Genomic DNA, 24,343 nt, shown 5'->3' on the forward strand with positions numbered 1-24,343 from the left:
TAGCTCGCGTTGGACAACAGACACATGCGACCTATTAGGGATTTCGGAGGCCGCCATGATAAACCCTCCTTAAACCTAGGACCGTCGGAGACACACTTAAAAACCCTAAAAGACTCAATGTGGCCACGTGTAACGCCCCACATGAGGTACGTTGTCATTGTTTCCTCTTCCGCTCTTATTTGAAATTGGTTTTGGTCATATTGTTTGATTGAATGTGGTGTTGAATGTTTGCCCTGAAATTGATTGAGAATAGAGGAAGTTTAGTGTACCAAGCTTTGCCGGGGCGAAGAAGAATCTTCGCCGCGGCGAAGATGTGTTGAGACCACCGGAAACTCTCTGGACGGTTTCGTCGCGGCGACAGAAGTTTCTTTGCCGCGGCGACGGGCCGATTAGAATGTTTGTTGAGTTTTAGATATTTTCTTCCCTAAGGGCAATTTGACTATTCTACCCCTAATTAGCAGGAAAAGTGGGGAGTTAAAGGTAAGGATTTTTCATGGAGAATATGTTGATATGGGGGTGAGTTTGTAATGAATCAAAGGATATGGATGGAATTTCCAAAGAAGAGTAAGGGCAAAATGGGAATGCTTTGGTATAAATTTCATTAAAAGGAATTAAGAGTTAGCAAACCCTCATTCTTCTTCTCCAAAAACGCAACTCTCTATCTTTACTCCTCTCAACTTCTATTTTCTTTTGATCAAGGATTTCCAAGGGGTTTTTGAAGTGATTTGGGGTAGAAAAAGCAACTTAAGGCTTCCTAAGGTAAGGATTTCTACTTAAGTTGTGTGATTTGTGAGTTTTAGGTTTTATTGAAGTTTGAGAGTTTTATTCTTTTGGTTAAGAGTAGAGAAAAAGGTCAAGCAAACCAAGTGAAAGGAAGAGTTGGTGAAGTCTCTCCATAACAAGGTAAGTAAAACCCAACCCAAGTTGAGATTTATGAATTCTCTTGATTAGGGTTTTGATAGAAATGATGTATGTATGTGATGTACATGTAATATGCTATGTGTGAAGGCTTAAATAGATATTTCTATGCTTTGTGAATGTTACACCTTGCAAATATGAGAAATGAGTTGTTGGGTTGGCAAGGTAGTTTGAGATGGAATTGAAGGGGTGTTATGGAACCCTTTTTGGAAGTGTTTTGTTTGACAGGTTTTTATGGCTTTGTGAAGGGGTTTTTCCCCATTTTGGATGGTTAGGAAAAGTTTTAGAATCATGGCTATAATAGAGTTTTATAGTGCACATGAGTTGTTTGATGAAATGCCTAATAGAGGTTTGAGTGTGAGTAGTGAACCTTAATTCTTGCAACATTGCATGTTGGCATTTCATAAGTGCATTAGTGGAGATGAACCATCCATAGGCACTAATGGTGCATTGAAAAGTGACCTAAGAAAGTGTAGGAAACTTGTGTATGCAATTACCCTATGAGTAGAGAGCTTGGTGGATGCAACTACTCTAAGGGTAGAGAGAATGAAAAATGCTAGAATAGAGTGAATTAGAAGAGTAGAATAGATGGGTTGATGCTTTGTGATCATCACCCGACAGTTATGGGAATCGGGTTGATGCTTTGTGATCACCACCCGAATAGCCCTTAGAGATGGGTCGATGCTTTGTGATCGTCACCCGATGAGTAGTAGAAATGGGTAGATGCTTTGTGACCACTACCCGGTTAGTTGTTAGATAAGTGGGTTGATGCTTTGTGACCATCATCCAACATTTAGTAGAAGCGGGTTGATGCTTTGTGATCATCACCCGACAGTGACTAGAGACGGGTTAATGCTTGGTGATCGTTACCCAAAAGTCATGAGAAACGGGTAGGTGCTAGGTGGTCTCCACCCGATAGTTAGGAAAACCGAGTAGGTGCTTTGTGATCCCCACTCGGTAGTCACTAAGAACGGGTTGGTACTATGTGAATTCCACCCGATAGTTATGGAGAGTGAGATGGTGCTGTGTGAACGCCATCCGGCCGTACCTCCGGTAAGATGAGGCCATGGTATTTAGTAGAAACAGAATTAGAAAAAGGAAAGAATTAAGAGTTTCACACGGGGACAGACAGATAGAGGGTTTTACTTACTGAGCATTATTTGTGCTCACCCCGTTATTTTCCTTTGTGGATGCAGGTTCTAGGTGTTGATGCGGTCGGAGGGGCGTCGGCAAGTGAGGAGCAATAGCTACACTGTTCCCCCTGTTTTGTCTTTTAAAATGCATTTTTGTAAACAGTACTCTTTGTGTATAAAAGACATATGAATTGAAATGAAAAGAAAACTTTGGGCCCAATTTTCTATTGTTACTATGCATGCATTGTACTAGTTTTCAGTGAGATGTTACACCACGACAATGGTCACCCACAATTGCGAAAATCAAGAAAACAACTAAAAGAAGGAAAAAGAAACCTTACCAAAATAAGACAATAGGAAAAACTCACCAGAAATGCACCGTGAAGATGAAGAAGCAGTGATGGAATAAGCAATAATGTTTGAGAATTTTTGCAAGGTATGTAAGCTTTATGACGAGTTCGCCCACTTTTATAGTGGTTTGCATGGAAGACGAAAGGGTGGGGTTCGATAGTAGCCATCGATCTATAGTGAATCTCGGCCCTCCATTCGTCGAACAATCTCAACACTTGGACATGACCACACGCCAATCATCCACGAGAGGCGATCAACTATTAGACTTCCACAATCATAACCGTCGTCGCACATCGCCTCAAATTCTCACGTGGATACCTACAGTCACCCACGCACGATGAAAAGCAACGGCCAAAGGCTACTGCATTTAATGCGACATGACTGCGTGGAATTTACACTAATACCCTTTCTTTTCAAATTCCGAGTTCGTCAAGAATGTCACAAAAGAGAAAAGGTCAAGTGTTGAGTACGTCGATTTGGGATGAGTCTAACTCACAAAACTCGATCGAATCTACATTCAGTGCCCTACCGATGAATACCAAGCTTGACATCAAATCGAGCAGTAGTTTTTGAAGCTCGAAACGAGCACTGAACACTAGGGGCAGATGTTGTGTGTGACTTTTCCTTCAAGCTCGGAGAATTGCAAGGTTATAGCTTGACCTAGAACCAGCCCGACTCTATCGATTGTGTAACCCAGCATAAGCTCATTGAGTCATAGCTCGACCTAGCATAAGCTAGTCACAACCAATCCTTACAGTTGTTCAACCAATTCACATATAACTTTAGATCTTGGTTATCTCGGGAAGGATTAGATCGACAACAATTTTTGCGCAATCATAGAGGCCAATCTCAAGAATATCGAAGTTGTGTTTCAAACTTAATTATAATTTCTTTATTTTCGCTCTTTTCTTTGTACACAATCGGTATATAAACCCCATCCAACAATGAGAAAGGGGCTAGCAAATTATTCTAGGATTATCATTGTAAGCTCTCACAACGAATACAAAAACAGTGGATGTAGGCTCAAGAGTTCAACTCGCCAAACCACTTTAAAAACCTCTTTGTCATTTACTTTATTGCATTTATTATTTATTCACTGCTGGTTACCCATAATCGCGCACACATCAGTTCTGGTCCCAACAACGTCGATCAAATCACTCTAGTTAGTGTATTTTTGCATCAACAATAGTAAGTGAACTGTGTAAGTCAAAACAAACTGATACATGGTCAATTAGCGATGTCAAGAAGAATGTGAAGCAAAAGGTTTACATTCTAGCTTTTTTTTTTTTTTTAACTAAGGTGTTAGGGCAAACTCCCAGACTAGTTTGCGTGCACCTCAACTAATCTTTCGTAGCCTTGAAGTGAACGGCCAAGTAAATCCCCTTAGGGGTGACCACTGAGGAAATTTATTCTACTGTTCACTTCAGGGTCCTAAGAGATTAGTTGAGGTGCGCGTAAGCTGACCTGAACACTAAAAAAAAAAAGGCCAAAATATAGGAAAATGATATCTAGATTTATAAAGAGAACATTTATTAGTAAGAATCTATCAAGTCAATTCCCATGTCCCCCAATAATATCTCTCAAGTCTCAACTATCAACCTGGTGCAAAATGTAAGAGCTATCAACAGTACTACTATATTCTCTCTGGATTTTTATTAGGAAACAATGTCTGTAAAGCATGCACCAATCTGAATATTGATAGTTGAAACAACAGTGTTTGTGAAATATGTTGCTTGATTATTTCCCCAAGCAAGATGGAAATTTATATAATGTACAAGTTACATGAATTAGGAAAGAATTGATCCTAAATAATCAAGGATATATACGTAATATTAGTCTACCATATTTACACAAATTAATCTAGGAAATTCTATATATATTTTCCTAATATATCTTAACAGTCAATCTAGGAAATAATATTTCTATTTTCCTAATATATCTTAACACTTCCCCTCAAGCTGGAGCATATATGTCATATGTTCCAAGCTTGTTACAAATGTATCCGATTTGGGAACCTCTGAGAGACTTAGTAAGAACATTTGCTAGCTGGTCATTTGAGTTGACAAAACTGGTGACAGTGCATCCGGATTCAATCTTCTATCGGATAAAATGACAATCAACCTCTATATGCTTTGTTCTTTCGTGAAAGACTAGATTTGAGGCAATATGCAGAGCAGCTTGATTGTCGCATATTAGTTTCATCTGCTGCACTTTACTACACCCCAATTCTTGAAGAAGTTGTTTCAACCAGATGAGCTCACAAGTCGCAAGAGCCATAGCCCGATATTCTGCCTCTGCACTTGATCTAGCTGCTACATCTTGCTTCTTACTCTTCCAAGATATTAGATTACCTACAATCATGATACAATATCCAGAAGTAGATCGTATATCCGATGGAGACCCTGCCCAATCAGCATCAGAATACCCAATAATTTGAGAATGACCCATATTTTCATATAGCAAGCCTTATCCTGGAGCTCCTTTAATATACTTGAGAATGTGAACTACTACGTCCCAATGACCACTACATGGGGCCTGGAGAAATTGGCTAACTACACTAACTGCAAAGGAGATATCTGGTCTGGTGATCGTGAGATAATTCAGCTTACCAACTAATCTTCGATACCTTCCAGGGTCTTTTAATGGCTCCCCCTGTCCAGGAACAAGTTTGACATTAGGATCCATAGGAGAATCTACAGGCTTACAGTCTAACATACCTGTCTCCTCAAGAATGTCTAAGGCATACTTCTTTTGTGATATAGCAATACCAGCCTTAGACTATGTTACCTCAATCCCCAGAAAATACTTTGGCTTCCCCAAGTCCTTGGTTTGAAAGTGGCTAAACAGATGCTGCTTTAGTTGAGAAATCCTATCCTGGTCATTACCTGTTATGACAATGTCATCAACATAGACAACAAAGTATATAAATTTACCATGATCATTACGGTAGAAAAATAATGAATGATCAGCTGTACTTCGCAACATCCCAAACTGTTGAATCACATAATTAAACCATCCAAACCATGCTTTAGGTGACGGCTTGAGACCATATAAAGACTGGCGTAGACGCCACACCAATCTTGACTCCCCCTGAGCGACAAACCCTGGCGGTTGCTCCATATACACTTCCTCGACAAGTTTACCATGCAAGAAGGCATTTTTAATATCCAATTGATGAAGAGGCCATTGATACATGGCCGCTAAAGAGAGAAGGAGGCATACCGAAGTAATCTTAGCAACATGAGAGAAGGTATCACTGTAGTCGAGCCCATAGATCTGAGTGTACCCTTTTGCAGCAAGACGAGCCTTCAGCCGATCAACTTTGCCATCAGGACCAATCTTAACAGTGTAAACCCAACAACACCCAACAACAGTCTTGCCTGGCGGTAAGGAAACCAACTCCCAAGTACCATTATGATCAAGAGCAATCATCTACTCAATTATGATAGCTCTTCACCTTGGATGTGCCATTGCCTCGCTAACAGTGTTAGGTATAGGGATAGAAGACGAGTTTGAAATAAAGGCAGAATAAAATGGAGATAAACGATCATAACTAAAAAAATTATAAATAGGATGTGGGTTTCGAGAAGATCGAATACCTTTGCGAAGGGCAAGTGAAGGAATTGCCTCATCTACAAGAGACATGACCGGAGCAGGCGACAGAGGAACAAGAGATGGGTCATCATGATTGACCGAGGTACATGTATCAAGAAGGAAAGTACCATTGGGATTAGTAGGAGGACGAGGATGACGAGAATAAACATGGAGATGAGGATGACGAGGAAAGAGGGATGGGGATAGATAAGGTGGCAGGAATAAGATTACTATTGACGGTGTTTTCAGAAAAGTATGGAGATGTCTCAAAGAAAGTTACATCTGCAGAAACAAAATATTTGTTGGTGGTTGGGTCATAGCAACGGTAACCTTTCTGGAGATGAGAATATCCTAAGAAGATACACTTAACGGATTTAGGCTGTAATTTGTCTTTGCCTGGAATGTGATCATGAACAAAGCAAATGCAACCAAACACCCGTAAATGTATTGGGTATGGGTATTTACCAGGAAACATAATAGAGTGAGGACTCTTATGTTACAAGACAGAAGAAGGCATACGGTTAATCAAGTAACAGGCAGTGAGAACTGCATCCCCCCAAAATCGAAGAGGAACATGATGACGTATAAGTAAGGTACGGGCAGTTTCAATAAGATGACGATTTTTGCGTTCGGCGACCCTATTCTGCTGAGGAGTATAGGCACATGAGGTCTGGTGAATAATACCCTAAGAAGACATATACTTAGTAAAGGGAGAAGATAGATATTCCGTAGCATTATCACTACGCAAAATCTTAATAGAAACACCAAATTGATTACGAATCTCAGCACAAAAATTCTGAAAGATAGAAAATAACTCAAAATGAGTTTTCATTAAAAATGCCCAAGTATTACGAGAATAGTCATCTATAAAAGTAACAAAAGAATAGAAACCCAAAGTTGAACTGACACCACTAGGACCTTCTATGTCTGTGTGAACAATATCAAACATTGAGATGGCCCTATTATTGACTCGCTTGGGAAAGGAAGCTCTAGTTTGTTTTCCAAGTTGACATGACTCACATTTAAAAGAAGATAATGTAGACAGACTAGGTACTAATTTATGAAATTTGGCAAGACTTGGATGACCATGGCAACTATGAAGAATGTTGGTAGATGCAATGAAGGTAAAGGCAACTGGCAGATTTGGATCGGAGAGGTGGTACAGTCCATGTGATTCATGTCCTGTTCCAATCGTCTGACCAGTGTTCCGATCCTACGCCACAATAGAGTCAGCAAAAGAGGTGACAGAACAGTTAAGATAATTTGTTAACTTACTAATAGAAATCAGATTATATGGACATTCAGGGGCGAATAAGATTGAGTTTAAAGAAATGGAAGGGAGTGGTCGAGCTTCTCCTATCCCTTTGACCATAATCTGCGAACCATTAGCAAGAGTAATTTTTGATAAAGTGGGAGAAGAGGTAATTTGAGATAAAAGATTTTTATTAGCAGAAATGTGGTCAAGTGCTCCGGAATCCAAAATCCATGGGCCAATGGAAGAGGTCCTGCTCAGATAGGCAAAGGAATTACCAGTTTGGGAGGCGCCAGATGAGGATGACTGCTGCTTGACAACTTGATATTGAAGATACTTATTGTAATTAGCCCCAGACAATGTAATGGAGTTGGGTTGTTGGTCTTTAGCATCGGGTAAGGGAAGGAGTCCATCTCAGGTTGCTTGAGCCATATGAGCGGTGGATCGATTAGAAGATTGACGTAGTGGCCTCCTATGTAAAGCCCAACAAGTGTCTCGGTTGTGGCCATTCTTGTCACAATAGGTGCAATGTGGTCTAGATCCCTTTCCTTTTCCCTTTCGAGAACCACTCTATCCTTGCTGATTTTGATGCTTCTGCCATTGTAATCAAGAGAAGTGAGAGATAAATCCAAAACGGTAGAACAACTCTCTGTTAGAGTTGAATCACCAACAAGAAGGAAGAACTAGAGGAAACCAATCACTTGAGAAGAACCAAAAGATGCCGACGAACCAGGAGAATCGAGAAATAAACTCACCAAAAGCAAAGAGGAGTGCCTCCTTTAAAGATATGTTTTAGGGTTTCTAAAATAGATGGATTTAGAAGAAGAAGAAAGGCTAAGAACCAACCTGGCTCTAATACCATGAAACAACAGTGTTTGTGAAATATGTTGCTTGATTATTTCCCTAAGCAAGATGGGAATTTATACAATGCACAAGTTACATGAATTAGGAAAGAATTGATCCTAAATAATCAATGATATACACACAATATTAGTCTACCATATTTACACAAATCAATCTACGAAATACTATCTCTATTTTCCTAATATATATTAACAGTCAATCTTGGAAATGATATCTCTATTTTCCTAATATATCTTAACAATAGTGTTATCACTTGCATATCTCAGCCAAGGAAGAAAATTTTTTATACAAGAATTCAAATGCATCTTCTGATATATTATTCATGCAAAATTTTACAGCTGTTTTTGAATTATTCATGTAGAGAGACGATAAATATTCCTTGGAAAGTGATACAAGGGAAGCAGAATCGATCTCAAAAATTAAAAGGAAAAAAAGATCAGAAAATAAAACAGCCAGCCTAATCTACAAATCAAGCCTGGAAGAACAAAAAAGGTTACAAACTTAGATCTTACGTTATCATGTGATTATTTGATGACAACAATTAGATATTTCTGTGATCCATGCTGCTTCCAGAAATCAGGAAGACTCACCAAAGCAAATCTCAACACCTTTTCCACCGATTCCTGCAACCAAACACTGGAATCCGCATGACTCCAACTCTGTTGTTACTTTATCAACAATTGTGCCTGATAACACTGATTAATGTGGTCAAGGTAACGTAAGTATAATATTACAATGAAGAACATATATATTGTTACATATGACAAAATCTTGGTTCAAACTTGCAACATGAAATAGAATGAGGTTCGACGTTATCCACACATTGCCAACATAAAGCAAATTCACATCCCTAAACTCATCTTCATCACATATATATCGACAATCATATCTCATCCCAGATTTATCTCTATGTGCTCACAGAAAATCAAAGAAATTCAAAGTCATTTTCTTTTTGCCCCAATAAAAATCCATTTGAAATCTCAAATGAAGTTAAAAGTTTCCAGTTGGCACAGAACTGGCCAATGGAAGCTGCATTAGTGGATATTGAAAGCAACAAAAAATAGTTGAGGCCAAGGATAATAAAATACATGAAAACAAGAAGATCATATGAAGAAACTATGTCAAACAAGTATTTCTAGGCATTAAAAATTGATCTAAATGCATACACAGAATGTATGTGACTCAGGGACAGAAAAAGGAAAAGAAAGGTTTGCACATGTAGTAAGAAATTAATGTTGTCAAACATGCTATCATGCCTATCATCATAAAAGAAAGAGACGAGAAACTGTTGGCCAAAAAGAAAAGGAAAAAAAAAAAAAAGAATCAGGAGAATATCACACAAGTATGATGTAAATAAGTTCAAACCAAATATAAAAGAGGATACATGCTGGCAGCAGTGTAAGCACACAGCCCCCACCCCCAGCTCCAGTCAACTTGGAAGGTAATTTGTACTTCAATGTTGTATGAAGAACAGTTTCTATAGAAGCATGGCTGACCCCCATACATTGGAGCAAACCTTGATTCATTTCCATCAACTCTTGTAACCTCTCTTCCTTCTCAGTCATGGAGAGGTCATCAGGAGTAGGTGACTCGATAAGGGAAGACAACTCCTTGCTAATAGAGTCAACAGCAGTAAACACAGAACTCATGGCATCAGGGTGCCTCAAGGTCCTCTCTGAAACACTGGCAACAAATGCCTTTGTGTTTCTCCCAACATTAGTGTTAGTAACGAGCATTTTAAGTGGCATATTGGATTTGATGTGTGTCAGATTACCTGACCTGAACTTGATAATGTTGCCTGTTGATAAACAAAGTAATTGCAAACATGTCTAATCCAGCACAATCTTGCATAAAGAAGGAGAAGTGAACACTTCAATAAATTTAGAGTACATAGCAGTCCGATTTGATTGAACATTAAAGATGATGTTCTCTGGTCTTATTTCTTCCAAATTAAGCAACAGGTAGTGGGTATTTGTGGGGGAAAGAAGAAAAATCTTTGAATTTTTAAAGTCATATCAATGTTATTTTGAGTTACATAAATATAACCAACAAGTTCCACATACTTTGAGTTGTAGACTTGATTAATCACCAGAAATAGGCAAACCACACATGCATCCTCTTCAATGGATTTTTTTTTTTTTTTTTTTTCCCTTTTACACTAGCATTTTACTCTTTCCAAGTGCTCGCCCCATTTCACAAAGCATCATTGCTTGAACTGATATCAATGATCAATAACAGAATAACTAATCAACAGTAAAACGATATTGTAAGTCATCTGGGACTTATATACTGGAGTCTTTACATGCTCCCTTAGATGGTAAATTTCTGACATTATCACTATCTTTAAAATTGTTTTGTATTGTTCTGATAACCTACGAAATACTAGTTAATTTGAAGCTATAAACTCCAAAACCTACTCATTTCAAATTAACAAGTGTGCAACCATTGAAGATGGACAAAAGTACAAATTTATCTAGAGTAGATCACAAAGATTACATACCATATGTGCTGACTGTGTTGTCAAGTCCAGATGGCTTTCCATGAATTATCTTCTCACCTTCGAAAGCCCATTTATTTAAAAGATCAAGATCACTGTCCCCATATGCAAGCCATCCTTGCTGGTTCTTATCCAAACTCACAGAATCTGAGTAAGCCAATAGAGTAGCTGTCAGTGAGACACAAAATGCAGCTGATGAGCCAAGGCCTGCACCAACTGGAAGGTCGGATGTAACAACCACTGTGGCAGGCTTAAACCTGACACACAAAAGAAACGCTATTAGAGACCAAAATAGCAAAAGAAATCAGTCAACACCACAGAGTGATTCTGGATGCGTACCCTTGAATAGAGGTGTACAACCAGAGAAAAGCAGACACGCCAGTAGCAAGTCCAATTTTAGCCTCCGGAAAGTTTTGTTCTTCAACTAGAGCTGCAATACATCTAACAGCTTCTGTTGAGCATGAAGTGGGTGTTGACAGGAAAGGACCACCCAAGTGAGAAAGTGCTTCTCTAATTCTTCCAACTGACCATGAAAATTCTAATCCCACGCTTTTCAGAGACAGGTTGAGTGTATCATCATTCTCTATATAAGAAAGAACAAATGTATATTTTACCATTACATCGACATTAGAGAAGACAATAATATTAATATAAATTACAAAAAGCACAATATTGATTCATAAATCTCCTATTGAGACCCAACTAAGCATATAATTTTATTTCAGGCAACCATGAATCTAACCAGGTTATTAATCCTCACGTTATACCTCTTAACAAACTGTAATTTCTTACTCGCTTCTCAGAACTGATCTGTAATCTTCAATCATCAACAGAAAATCCATTTTTTTTTTCATTTAATTTGTAAAAATCAGATTATCCATTCAAACAAAAGCAAGAGCAAAATCACAACATGAACCAGAAAAGTGAAACGGTAAAAAGAAAAAAGCGTTACTTCAGATCACCATTTAAAGCAAACCCAAATCAATTTCCAAAAATATCTCTTTTTTCCCTACCTCCATTATAAGCCAATTCAACAAACACACCCATCCAAAGCAAAAATCTCTCATAACAAACCCATCTCCCCATAATATAAAAAGGGTATCTCCCAATCACCATTTCAAGCAATCCCAAATCAACCCAATTCATATAAGCCTCACCTCTACACATTCAACTCACAAAATCAGCAAAAAAAGATTATACCAAAAAATAAAAATATAAAACACCCAGAATCTCAAACACAAAAAAACATGTACCAGAATCAGAATGAAAACGGAGAGAGCAAAGAGTAAAGAGATCAAAGCTGGCAGCTACGGCAGTTGATCCATGAACCACGGCGTGTTCTCCGGCGAGTATAATTTTCCCAGGAGCTCTAGCTTTGATCTCCATTATTGATTGATTGATATTTATTTAAGAACTTATTTATTAATCAAATGAATAAGATTTCCTGCAGAGGATGTTAGTTAATGAAGAATGAATGAGAGATTTGGTCTGAGTGTGAAAGTGGAAGTACTTAAAGGTAAATGAATCAGCAACTTAAAGTGTTGCTGGAAGTTGGCGGAGAAACCCAACATAGATTCTTGTTTTCGTTTCTCTTTTTCTTTATTCACTGTTGGTTGGGCGTGTGATTGGTACAACCAAGTTTCACTTTAATGGTTAATATCAGAGACCTCCCCAAGGGTTTGAGTTATTACCAAGACCCCATAAGCATGGGAAAGACTAACTCACCTCGCTAGAGCTCTAGCAAAATATATAAAAAAAAAATGGTTGATCGAAAAGTTGAAATGACAAATTTGCCCTTGACGTATAATTGTTAAAGTGATGCTACGTATGCCCCAGTCTTGCATTGTATACGAAGTGATCACATATTACTCTTCTATTGTTATGCTCGAATTCTTTATTAAGTTGACTTTTTATATTAATTCGTTTATTCATTTTAGTTAGGAAATTGCATTTGAGGGATTCAAAAATAATGTTCAACCAATGAGAGGAATAAAAGAGAAAAGAACTCGAGCCTCTATATAGGTCCACCATTGATTCATTTTCTACCACGTAATTTTATTTGCAAAATTTTGTATACAAACATTGTATATATAGTATCATTGTTAACCCATGTTACAAATTTAGTCTCGTAATATATATAGTATTTACTTTGAATCAAATTTTCCATACTTGGAGGGTTTTGGTGATATAAACTTAAATCTTAGGGGAAGGTTTCTTTAAAAATTGGTCAAATATTATAGAAACCTTAATTTTAATGAAAAGAATATCCATAAAAATGTCAAAAGTGTATTCTAACTCAATAAATAACCTGAAAGGAAGTGGCAATGAAGAACACAAATTTTATTATAAAAACATTATAAACATTTCTTAAATTCTTGATCAGAAAAAATATACCATATAGTACTAGATTATTGACTAAAATTCTTATTGAAATGATGATTTTCTAGATATTAATAGTTATATATTTCATCATATTTAGTTTAATATATAAATTACATTACATTTTATTAAAACGATGGAAATTATAAGTTTTTTCCTTCTAAGATTCAAGAAGGCGATCATGACGTGAGATATAATGTTAGTCACCAACAACGATTAGTTGAATTATACGTATATTGATCCAAACATTTGTTTTAAAAAAAAAAATTATAATTTGTTTGTTACAAATTTTAAATCCCAACTAAAATTTTAATTTTTGCAACCATCAAGGAGAGTTATAGTATAAAATAGAAGTGGATATTGTATATAGAAAGCAATTTTAATGCCAATTATTGCAATTCAAGAAAAAATATTAATGTTGCATTTTATTGGGTGGTGAACTACAAGCGCGCAAAAGGCGGTTGAGATTCGAAATTTTGTCTCATTATATGGTCTTATCTCAATGGAAAATAATTAAGTTTTCCGGCAGTTAATTTTCAACATTGGGAATTTATAAATAAAAGAGTTTATTATTATTAGTAAAATCTGAATTCTAACTTCTAACCGAATAGCAAGATCTTAGATTAGCTAAAAATTTTGAATTTTGTATGCGAGTTTTACCAAGTGGTTACTTATCATATTTGTGACTTAACTAGTTCATTGAATTTATAGGATATTTAATAAATCTTAAAAATTAGTCGAGATACACACAAACTAGTCTAAACACTTCAGTCATACAAAAAAGAAATAATAATAATAATAAAATTTATAATATGTTGAAATGTGAGAAGGGTTTACCTAATTTCTATATAAAAAAAAAACCCTTTTATATTTTATAGTATTTTATAGTAAAATAAATCCCCCTGATTTTTCAGAAATAATAAAAATTTCTCTGCCGTTAGTATGTTGTTTAGAATTTATAACATGATGAGTTAATAAATATTTACAGAATTCTTCTTTTACTGTTTACTTTAACACTATGACATGGGGATTTATGTTATTATTATAATTATATGGGATTTTTGTTATTTGATTATAAGTGAGGGGGAGTTATTTTTTTATTTTTTTTTGGTGATTGAGGGTGTTCAGGTCAACTTGCGTGTACGTCGACTAATCTTTTGAGGCCCTGAAGTTAACGATCGAGTATATCCTCCCCTGATACTTTGAAGTTAATGATCGGGTATATCCTTCCTCGGGACTCTGAAGTTAACGATCAAATATATCCTCTAATGACTGTCCATATTAGCAATTTAGGTGACTTAAACTTAGAATCTTTTGAATAATACACATAAGAGTCATCGATACAACCATTTTGATTTTTTTTTTTTTTTTGATAAACCCAAAGAAGGGTGAAAACCGGATGAGAGGGCCCAAATAAGGAACTGTTTGCAGATTCCTTCCACTGGAGATTTCAACAAGCATGCATAGTGCTGACACACTGATGAAATTCTATGATGAATAATAAGAGGAGGAATCTCACAAATAGCTGTTTTGGAATCAAAAGCTGAAGGCTGGAAAAATGCTCTTGGTTTTTATTTTCACTTGTTGCTGGAAAGTTATATTTTGATAAAGACCTCAAAATCTCCATCCATCAAGCTATCTACCAATTGGGCAATTGCCAAAGGTATCAACACATTTAAGCAAAATCCTTTTCCCCTTTTCCCCTTTTCATCTTAACAATACTGTTCCAGGGCTCAAGATTTTTCAGTTGCATTTGCATGTGTTTGGAAAATCACGCAGCATTTTGATTCGATTCCCTCAAGGTTAATCAAATCTCTTTAGTTAGTGCGATTTTCTGTATCAACAGTTTAAAAACTTGATGTTTTTGGAGCACAGCGAGTCATAATATGAATAACAATGCTATATATATACGAAGTTGAAGCTTATTTTTATTTCAAAAGGCCGTCTATTAAAAGTTGTAACGCTTAAATATTTATTTTCTCAAATAATAATAATAATAATAAAATAAAATCTGAATTCTAACTTCTAAATACTTGGCTTGCGGCCTAATAGCAAGATCTTAGATTAGTTAGAGATTTTGAATTTTGTATTCTGAGTTTTACCAAGTGATTACCTATCATATTTGTGACTTAACTGATTTATTAGGTTTATAGGATATTTAACGAACCTCAAAGATTAATCGAGATACATGCAAATTAATTTAGACACTCCAGTCACACAAAAAGAAATAATGATAATAATAAAAAAAAAATTTATAATATGTTGAAATGTGAGAAGGGTTTACCTAATTTCTATCCACCTACTAAATTTTTCATGGGTTAAATGCATAGAACTTGATCCATTTTCTCATCAATGTTCATATGCTTTTATTATTAACTATTTAGGATGATAATAAATATGAATATCATTATAAATATTAAATTAATAATAATTATGAATATTGTAATAAATATTAATAAATAAATAAATAATATAATATTTATCTTTTTTGCTTTATTAATTTTTCTTGTTCAAAGAATCTCTCAAATTGGAAACTCCATACTATATATATAAAAGGAGTCTTTCCAAAAAGATACTTATATTTACCTCCATCTGATATGGAGAATATGATAAGAGTGAAGATCAAAATTATGGGTCAGAAAAATGATAAGAGGGTGCCATCTAAAACCTTGTAATTCACTCAATTCTAATTCAATTGTTGGTGACGATGATGGTTGATCTAAAAATTATACATAAGCAATATAGCAAATATTTTCCTCCATATTTTACAAACTAATTACATTATGTATCTCCCAAGTATTTTTCTCATGGAAGAAGCATATATATCTCCCTGAATTGATTTAGGAATTGGAGAGAATGCTGGCCCCTGAACAAGTCCAATTAGTAATAATTCCAACATTCTGCATTTTCATTTTTATATACAAGCTGCCATGGTAAGAAAGAGATGTTTGGGAAGAAGGTGTTACCAAGCGAAAAAGTGAAACTTACAGAAAATTGGAAACAGCCTGTTTAGGTTAGTTATGCGTTCTCTAGACAGCTTGAATCTCTTCTTTGAGGGCGTCGTGAAGAGTCTTGACAAGGTTGAGCAAGAATCCATCTGAACCATGTTTCGCCAACAAGGAAACTGCCACGGGAAGATTATCATACATTCCTAGTGGTATGCTCACCTGTAAATAGAACCAATTCAAATAAAAAAAAAATGGATTAGAAAAGTAGAAATTAAATGGTCTTATAGAAACCAAAATAAAATATGTGAAGAGAGAGAACCTGACAGAATCCAGATACTCCAGCAATGGACAGCAAGCTAAAAGCCCTGGCCCGAAAAGATTCCAATGCAGTTGCATCCATTTGTAGTTTTGGTGGAGGGCCTGGAACCGTAGGAATAACAAGGATACCACCATCCTGACAGAATAAAAATTAGATAAAGTGAGTTCATAAGAGAGAATTCGTGGCTCCAAGTTTACAATTTCATATTCCTCCACATGACAGACACCCCAATTCTGTTATTGCAGCAAGATGCAAACATGCATACTTTGTTTACAACAAATCACGAAGTTATTCAAAATGAAATGGCTTTTACTAAGACAAAGAAAGGTTAAATGATTATTATACCAGTAAAATCAGTTTCATCTGCATCTGAATTTAAGAGAATTCAAGCAGAAAGCATCTATCAGAACTGATAAAAGTATTTCATAGTAGAACTTATAGTCTTCAGGGGAAAAAACCTTTCTTCAGTTTTTAATGATATATTATATGAGTGTCTTGCCGCTTTTAATAGATGGATGGTCATCCTTATGTAAATATGGAAAGTCCCGATTAGAGGCTTATATAAAGTACCCAAGCATGCATATACCTGTAACCTTACAAATGAATACATTATATCATTTCGAGGGAAATATTTTTTTGTCTTAGTTAAATAGGTTCATAACATGTGTTCTTGTAAGTATAGTTTATCTACCAGACTATCCATTAAATATTATGAGATTCAATGACAGGTTAATATAAGTATGGGGTATATAAAGCTTCGAAGAGTAGAACTTTGATTTGTGCAGCATTGAGAGAGAGAAAGAGTACCCCAAGAAGAGCAGTAAGAGCAGCACGTAGTTCTGTCTTTACAAATTGACAGACATCAACTTTATCTGCTGATATTCTTACGGCTTCCCATATCCGTTCTGATAGTCCTGGACCTAAATCAGGTTTGACAGTTGTCACCCAGTCACCATGGTTATTCTTGAATTCATACCTGTGCTTCAAATAGTAATGAAATCAGTCAATGCTTAATTAAACAGTCCTACAGGTCAAGTAAATCAATTAGAAATTTGGGTTGATGCTCTGCACCTTTGAAGCAACCTCATGGCACTTGAAAGGGCTGCCAAGGATGGTATAGTATACTCTCGATCTTTGCTTCCTTCATCTATGAAATGCTTCAAACTTGGAACTTTGTCCTTGACATAGTCCCCAAGAATTACATTCTTTACAATATGACCTGCATAACCAAATACATAAAGTGATATCTAACCAAGAGGAAAACAAAACAATTATTATTAAAACAAAATTGTGCTAAAAAGTAGCTAATTACTACCATTTTGTATCAGATATAGCATTTCTAAAGTGCCTAAACAAACCATCTCAAGAAAGAAAAATGACATGAAAAGACACCAAGTTAGTGGAAAATTTATCATTTCCACACAGTCAATAAAATTCAAAAGGTCCTGTAGGACATGACTAGTAACAGAACTATATGGTAAATTACCTACCCTCAAATAGTTTCTCCACTGCTTTAACAAGCACATGAGTTGTCCGATCAGTTGGAAGGCTTGAAAGCCGTAAGCAATCTTCAGCAACGATCACCTGACTAGGTCTGACAAGACACATATCAGATGATTCCAGTAGAACGTTACCAACTTGCTTTAAAATTGTAGGAAGACACATATCAGATGATTCCAGTAGAACGTTACCAACTTGCTTTAAAATTGTAGGATCCCTAGCAAACCATCCTAGAGAATTTGGTGTCAAAAGAATGAGTCAAAAACTTGAGGATACATATAAACATGTGAAGTTCTCCAAAAGAACTAAAATCATCCATGCCATGCATATAACAAAAAATGTGGATGGAAAAAACATCACAGAATTGTAGAAGATGATTAATGGCTCTATCTGATAAAGCATCATTGCTATTGTTATTATTTAAGTTAAAAATACAGCTTCAAGACTACAGAAGCAATTTCAAAATGAATTACAGTATGATTGAAAAAACACAAGATGTTATATGCCATATATCCGAAATAGGTTAATCAGGTAGCAGTTCCTCACCCACAGTATCAAAACTCTGTGCCATAGGTATTACTCCAGAAGTCGAAACAGAACCATGTGAAGGCCGAAATCCAAAAATTCCACAATATGATGCAGGGACTCTTACACTTCCTCCAGTGTCAGTTCCTGTAACAAAGAGAATTTTTACTTCTGAAACCAAGGACAAGCCAAAAAACAAATCAACCATTCATGTAGGAAATACTGACCCAAGGAAAAATCTGCAAGCTTTGCGCTGACTGCAACAGCTGATCCACTAGAAGATCCTCCAGGTACCCGGTCAGGTGCACATGGATTTCTGGGTGTTCCATAATGTATATTTTCTCCATTTATACTGCCACATGATTATCCATAGTTTAATGAGTGATCAGCAAATAACATAGAAAGATGAAATAAAAAATGGTGACTTATTTCCAATTATTTCAACAGAGTAACAAAAAAATAACTCTAAGATCAATACATTGGTTAAAAGAACTCTAACCTGTATGCCATTTCATCCATGATGGTTTTACCAATACATGTGGCTCCTCCTCTCAAGACCGCCAAAACAGCCGGAGCCGTTGACGTGGCAGCCAAATGAGTCCTTGCCCAATCAGGATTTCCAAATCCAGTTACATATCCATCCACATCAAATCTGCATACAAATTTCAATTTAAAATAATAATAATAATCCAACACGTGAACCAAACACAATTTTTTTTTTTTTTTTTTAAAAAAGAGAGCCCAGATTAATATATCAGTTTGAAATTAGTCTACAAATTACAAAGCACAAACTTTTACAAGAGCAAAAATGAAATTTAAGAGCTGAAGTTCTTAATCAATCCAACACGATCACTGTCTCGTATCAACTTAAGCAAAATGGAATGTAACGCATAAGCCGAAATGATCAAATCAACTTAAAGCCACATGTGAAACACGAAATATACTTCAAATAATCATGTTCTTATCATTAAAAAAAAAAAAAAAAAGTGATATGATGAGAAATCCAACTAATTATGAATTTACAATAATAGAGAGACTACATGTCTACCGCAAAAGTGAGGCCACTTAAAGGTAGTTGATGAGGAGACGGGGTTGGCTGGAGAATAATTTGTCCATGAAGGTCCATAATCTGTCTCTCTCGCCATTCTTCCCACTGTATTGTTCTAACTTCTAACTGTGTATGGCTGGCTCTGCTTTATCGTAATGTACCAAAAACGCTGAAGCAAAAAAATTCTTTTGTAAAATGAAACTGATATCAGAAAGGTTCCGGTCCACCCCTGTTCCAGTCGATAAGGATAAATTATTATTAGAAAGCTCACAGTCGAACAGATAATATCAGAAAGACGAGAATGGTCGAACGGATAATACCGAAAGGTCAGAGTCAGAACAAAAGGTCCTAGTCATGAGGATACTTTCAGAAAGACACCATGTTTAAGGATAATATCAGAGAAGTCCCGATTTCTTACGGATCGTTGAAAGGTCCCATTCATGAGGATAATGTCGGAAGCCTCCAGTTCATAAGAATACTCTATCACAAGGCCCCAAGTCAATGAATTATATGAAAGGCACCAGTTTTACAGTAAATATGCAAAGGTCGCACTGTTATTGTTAACATTACAAAAATCCCATTCCATACCATACGGCTAAATGAAGGGATCAGAGAGAGCAGAGTCTTTTGTAGAACGATATAACTAAGAAATATCATTATAGATCTTCAAATCAATATATAGCGGATAGCTTCCTCCATATTTGACATATCTTTTTACATTAAGAACAGCTGAACAGGGACAAATGGTCTTAAGATCTTGAATTTCCAACTATTTTTCTCATAAGAAACATATATCTATGTATTCCCTGAATTGTTGTAGGAAATGAAGAGAAACGGCCCCTTGAACAAGTACTTTCAACATTCTGCATTTTTATTTTTGTATACAAGCCTCCATGGCACCTGCAGAAAGAGGTTTAAAAAAGGTGTTATGAAGAGAAAAAGTGAAATAGAATAGACTCTATGCCGATTTTTCATCTTTAAGAATGATAAGAAACTTACAGAAAATTATTGGAAACAGCCTATTTAGTTTAGTAACTTGTGCAACTTGGATCTCTTTGAGGGTGTCATGAAGAGTATGACAAGGTTGAGCAAGAATCCATCTGAACCATGTTTCGCCACCAAGGAAACTGACACAGGAAGATTATCTACATCCCTATGGGTCTCACCTGTAAATAAAACCATTCCCAGAAAAGACATTAGAAAAGTAGAAAATTAAATGGTCTTGTAGAAACCAAATTAGAATGTGAGGAGAAAGAACCTGACAGAAGCCAGATACTCCAGCTATAGCAAGCAAGCGAAAAGCCTGGCTATATCAACTTCAAAGGCAGCTGCATCCATTTTTAGTTTCGGTGGAGGACCTTGAACTGTAGGGTAAACAAAGATACCGCATCCTGATAGAATATAATTCAGATGAGTAATTTTTAAATTGGATAAGGTAAAATTATGTGAGAGAAATGGTGGCTGCAAAATTTATGACATGAGACACACCCATTCTGTTCTTGCAGCAAGATGTACATACTTTTTTACAACAAATCCTTAAGTTCAAAATGAAATGGTTTCACAAGACAACGTAAAGGTAAATGAATATATGCCAGTGTAATCGTTGATCTATCATGAATTTAAGAGAATGCATACAGAAAGATCTTACACAACTGAGGAAAATACTTCACAGCAGAACTTAGATCTTCAATGAAAACTGTATTCTTCGTTTATAATGGTATATTATATGAGTGTCTTGCTGCATAGTAAGCGGATTAGACGTATATGAATACCCAATAATATCTCTGAACCTAACATGCGAATACATTATATCATATTGAAAGAAATATTCTTTTAGTTAAAAGGTTCATAATCTTGTTTTAAGTACCGTTTATCTACCAGAATACCTATAAAAACTATTATGAGATTTAATGCCAGGCTAATATAAGTATGGGATTAATCAAGCTTTGAACAACAGAGAATATTTGACTTGTGCTGCATTGAGAGAGAGAAAAGTACCCCAAGAGAGCAGTAAGAGCAGCACGTAATTCCGTCCTCATAGATTGACAGGCATCAATGTTATCTGATGATGTTCTATTGCTTCCCATACCTTTCATGTATTCCTGGACAAATTCAGGTTTGACTGTAGTCACCATTCACCATGGTTCTTCTTGATTCATACCTATGCTTCAAATAGTAATAAAATTCAGCCAAAGATTAATCAAAAGGTACTACAGGTCTGTGAATACTTAAGAATTCTAAAAATTATTGACGCTCTGCACCTTGTAGCAACTCATGGCTCCTGAAAGGGCTGCCAAGGATGGTATAGTTTCTGATCATTATTTCCTCACTTATGAATTCTTCAAACTGGAACTTTTCCTGACATAGTCACCAAGAATTACATTCTTAAATATGACCTGCATCACCAAACACATTAAGTGGATCTCACCTAAAGGAAAACAATTTTATAAAATCTATACATGTGCTTGAAGTAATTAGTTACTACTATAATACGATATAACAGCCTAATCAAACAAGTTAATGGAAATCTTATCATTACCACACTTCAATAATTAAAAGGTCCAGTAGAAATCATACTAAAAGAGCATATGGTAAATTTACCTACCCCAAACAGTTTCTCCATGCTTTAAGAAGAACTTGAGTTGTCGACCACTTGGAATGCTTGAAAGTCGTACGCAATCTCAGCGACATACACCTGATAGGTCGACATGAGGCGTACAGATGACTCCAGCCGAACAGACCAACTTGCCTCAAGATTGTAGGATCCCTAGAAACCATCCTAGATGAAAATTTGGTGTCAAAGAATGAGTCACCAAATAAAAAGCTGTAGAAATTTATTAAGTTTTCTAGAACAACTATAAATTATCCATGCCAGGACAAAACAAAATTTGGTGGAAGAAGAGAAATCACAATATTTTAGATAATGTTCTAAACCTGAGTCAATCTTATCTAATCAAGATTCAACACACAAAACACAGATCAAATATAGAAAAGGAACACAGACAATCTTTTTCTATGGTTCACTTGTCAGATTGAAAAGGCTACGTCTACGTGAACTCCAGAATATGGAGGCTCGCTGCACTATTATTATTGTCACCAAAGATTACAAACACACCACCAATCTTCCCTTCAAGCCCTTACTAACAAGAATCACACCACTTCACTTCTATACCCTAAATCTATAACCTTAATGAAAATTCTAACCTGATTCTCCCCACCAAAGAAACACAACTTTGATGGGTGGATCAACCACTAATTTACACAAGAGCAAAGTACATACAAAACCCTAAGCTATGAGGATATCGATCGAAAGAGACTGTTGGAATGAGGAAAGACTTCACTTTTAATGGTGACCAGCAGTAAGTCTTCACCGTTAGATTGCTTGGAGATCAATGGACGAATGCAAGATGTATTAAAGCTAAAACAACAGCATAAAGGCTTCACTCATTAACAGTAATAACCCGTTGTCCATTTGGTAAAGCACACTGGTATTATTTAAATTAAACAAAAGCTTCTTACTACAGAGCAATTCAAAATGCATTTTTAAAGATGTTATACACCATCTCTCAAAGTAGGTTGTCAGACATCAAATTCCTTACCTACAGTATCAAAAACGTGACATAGGAAACTCCAGCAGTAGAAACAGCACCAATTGAAGGCCGAAACATAATTCCACAATATGATGCAGGTACTCTTACACTTCCTCCAGTGTCAGTCCTGTAGCGGAGACAGTTTTTCACTTAAAACTGATATGGACAAGCCGAGAAACATAAGGACACAAGACAGAAATACTGACCCAAGGAAAAATCTACAAGCTTTGCACCTACGCAACAGCTTCCACTAGAAGATCCTCCAGGTATCGGTCAGGTGCCACAGGATTTGTGGGTGTTCCATAATGTATATTTTCTCCATTTATACTGCCATACGATGATTATTGTTTATTTAGTATTAGCAAATTAACATTCACGATGAATTACCTATAGGAGGAGTCCAAATCATCATGATTATGATTGACAAATAGTGAACTTGTTTCCTACTATTTCAAAAGAGTAACACAAAGAATAACTAACTAAAACCAATACATTGGTTAAAAGAACTCCAACCTGTATGCCATTTCATCCATGACAGTTTACCAATACAGTGGCACCTCCCCTCAAGACAGCCAAAACAGCCGGAGCCGTTGACGTGGCTGCCGAATGAGTCCTTGCCCATTCAGGATGTTCCAAATCCAGTTACATATCCTTCCACATCAAATCTGCATACAAATTTCAAAAGAAAATTAAATAAAAAAAAAAACAGCCAAGATCAATACACCGTATGGAATTAGTCCTATCTATTGTAAAGCACGAACTGTGAAGGAACACAAATGAAACTAAGAGCTGAAGTCTTAAACAATTCAACACTCTCATTGTCTCACATCAACTTAGCAAGACGGAGCGAAACACATAAGCTGAAACGATCCTATGAACTAAACAAAGATACTTCAAATACTCATGTTCCTGCCTATCTTACTGACATGATCAGAAGATCAGACCCCAATGGATTCATTGAATTGAGAACAGAGAGGTATTTACTTACATGTCTTTAATTTCAAAAGTGGCCACTTAAGGGAGTGGATGAGGTGAAGGGACTGGCGGAGAATAAATTTTTCGACGAGAAGCTCCATAATCTGTGTCTTCGCCATTACTTCCACTGCCATTGTTCTCACAGTATATGGTTAGCTCGCTTTATCCTTGATGTTACTAAACAGCGAAGTCGCTTGTAGAGGTAGACATCCCGCCATATAAAACTTCTTTCAGCCAACAAGCATGCATGGACCGCAAGACATGTGGTGACTTTGTGGCTACTCGCCATTGGACGGCGGCAGAAAGTTTTGTCATTTGAATAATATCCTGCCAGTGCATTGACTAATATCAGAAAGTCCCCTGTTCATTTCACTTACACACAGAACCCTGATCAGTTCGACTACTATCAGAAAGATCCGTGTTCATTTGACTAATATCATAAGAACCCAT

The 24,343-nt window shown here is 36.2% G+C and overlaps 2 protein-coding genes across 2 annotated transcripts; both read right to left on the bottom strand.

The window, feature by feature from the left end:
- Nucleotides 1–8,406: 8,406 nt before the first annotated feature.
- Nucleotides 8,407–12,196, bottom strand: LOC116139943 (mevalonate kinase). Its single transcript, XM_031425590.1, has 5 exons — nt 11,863–12,196; nt 10,949–11,192; nt 10,613–10,866; nt 9,497–9,910; nt 8,407–8,807 (listed from the first exon to the last, which is right to left on the bottom strand). Exons 1-5 carry the CDS (start codon nt 11,993–11,995, stop codon nt 8,689–8,691), a joined length of 1,164 nt encoding a protein of 387 aa, XP_031281450.1. The 5' UTR covers nt 11,996–12,196; the 3' UTR covers nt 8,407–8,688.
- Nucleotides 12,197–15,763: 3,567 nt separating this feature from the next.
- LOC116139836 (amidase 1-like) lies at nt 15,764–24,343 on the bottom strand. Its single transcript, XM_031425487.1, has 14 exons — nt 24,271–24,343; nt 23,565–23,583; nt 23,156–23,245; nt 22,932–23,045; nt 22,683–22,746; nt 21,327–21,430; nt 18,780–18,932; nt 18,508–18,632; nt 18,302–18,427; nt 17,746–17,985; nt 17,327–17,474; nt 17,063–17,231; nt 16,256–16,390; nt 15,764–16,155 (listed from the first exon to the last, which is right to left on the bottom strand). The coding sequence occupies exons 1-14, from the start codon at nt 24,341–24,343 to the stop codon at nt 16,018–16,020; spliced, it is 1,698 nt and encodes a 565-aa protein (XP_031281347.1). The 3' UTR covers nt 15,764–16,017.

The sequence above is a fragment of the Pistacia vera genome, unplaced genomic scaffold (assembly GCF_008641045.1).
Source record: "Pistacia vera cultivar Batoury unplaced genomic scaffold, PisVer_v2 Contig1105, whole genome shotgun sequence".
Classification (NCBI taxonomy): domain Eukaryota; kingdom Viridiplantae; phylum Streptophyta; class Magnoliopsida; order Sapindales; family Anacardiaceae; genus Pistacia; species Pistacia vera.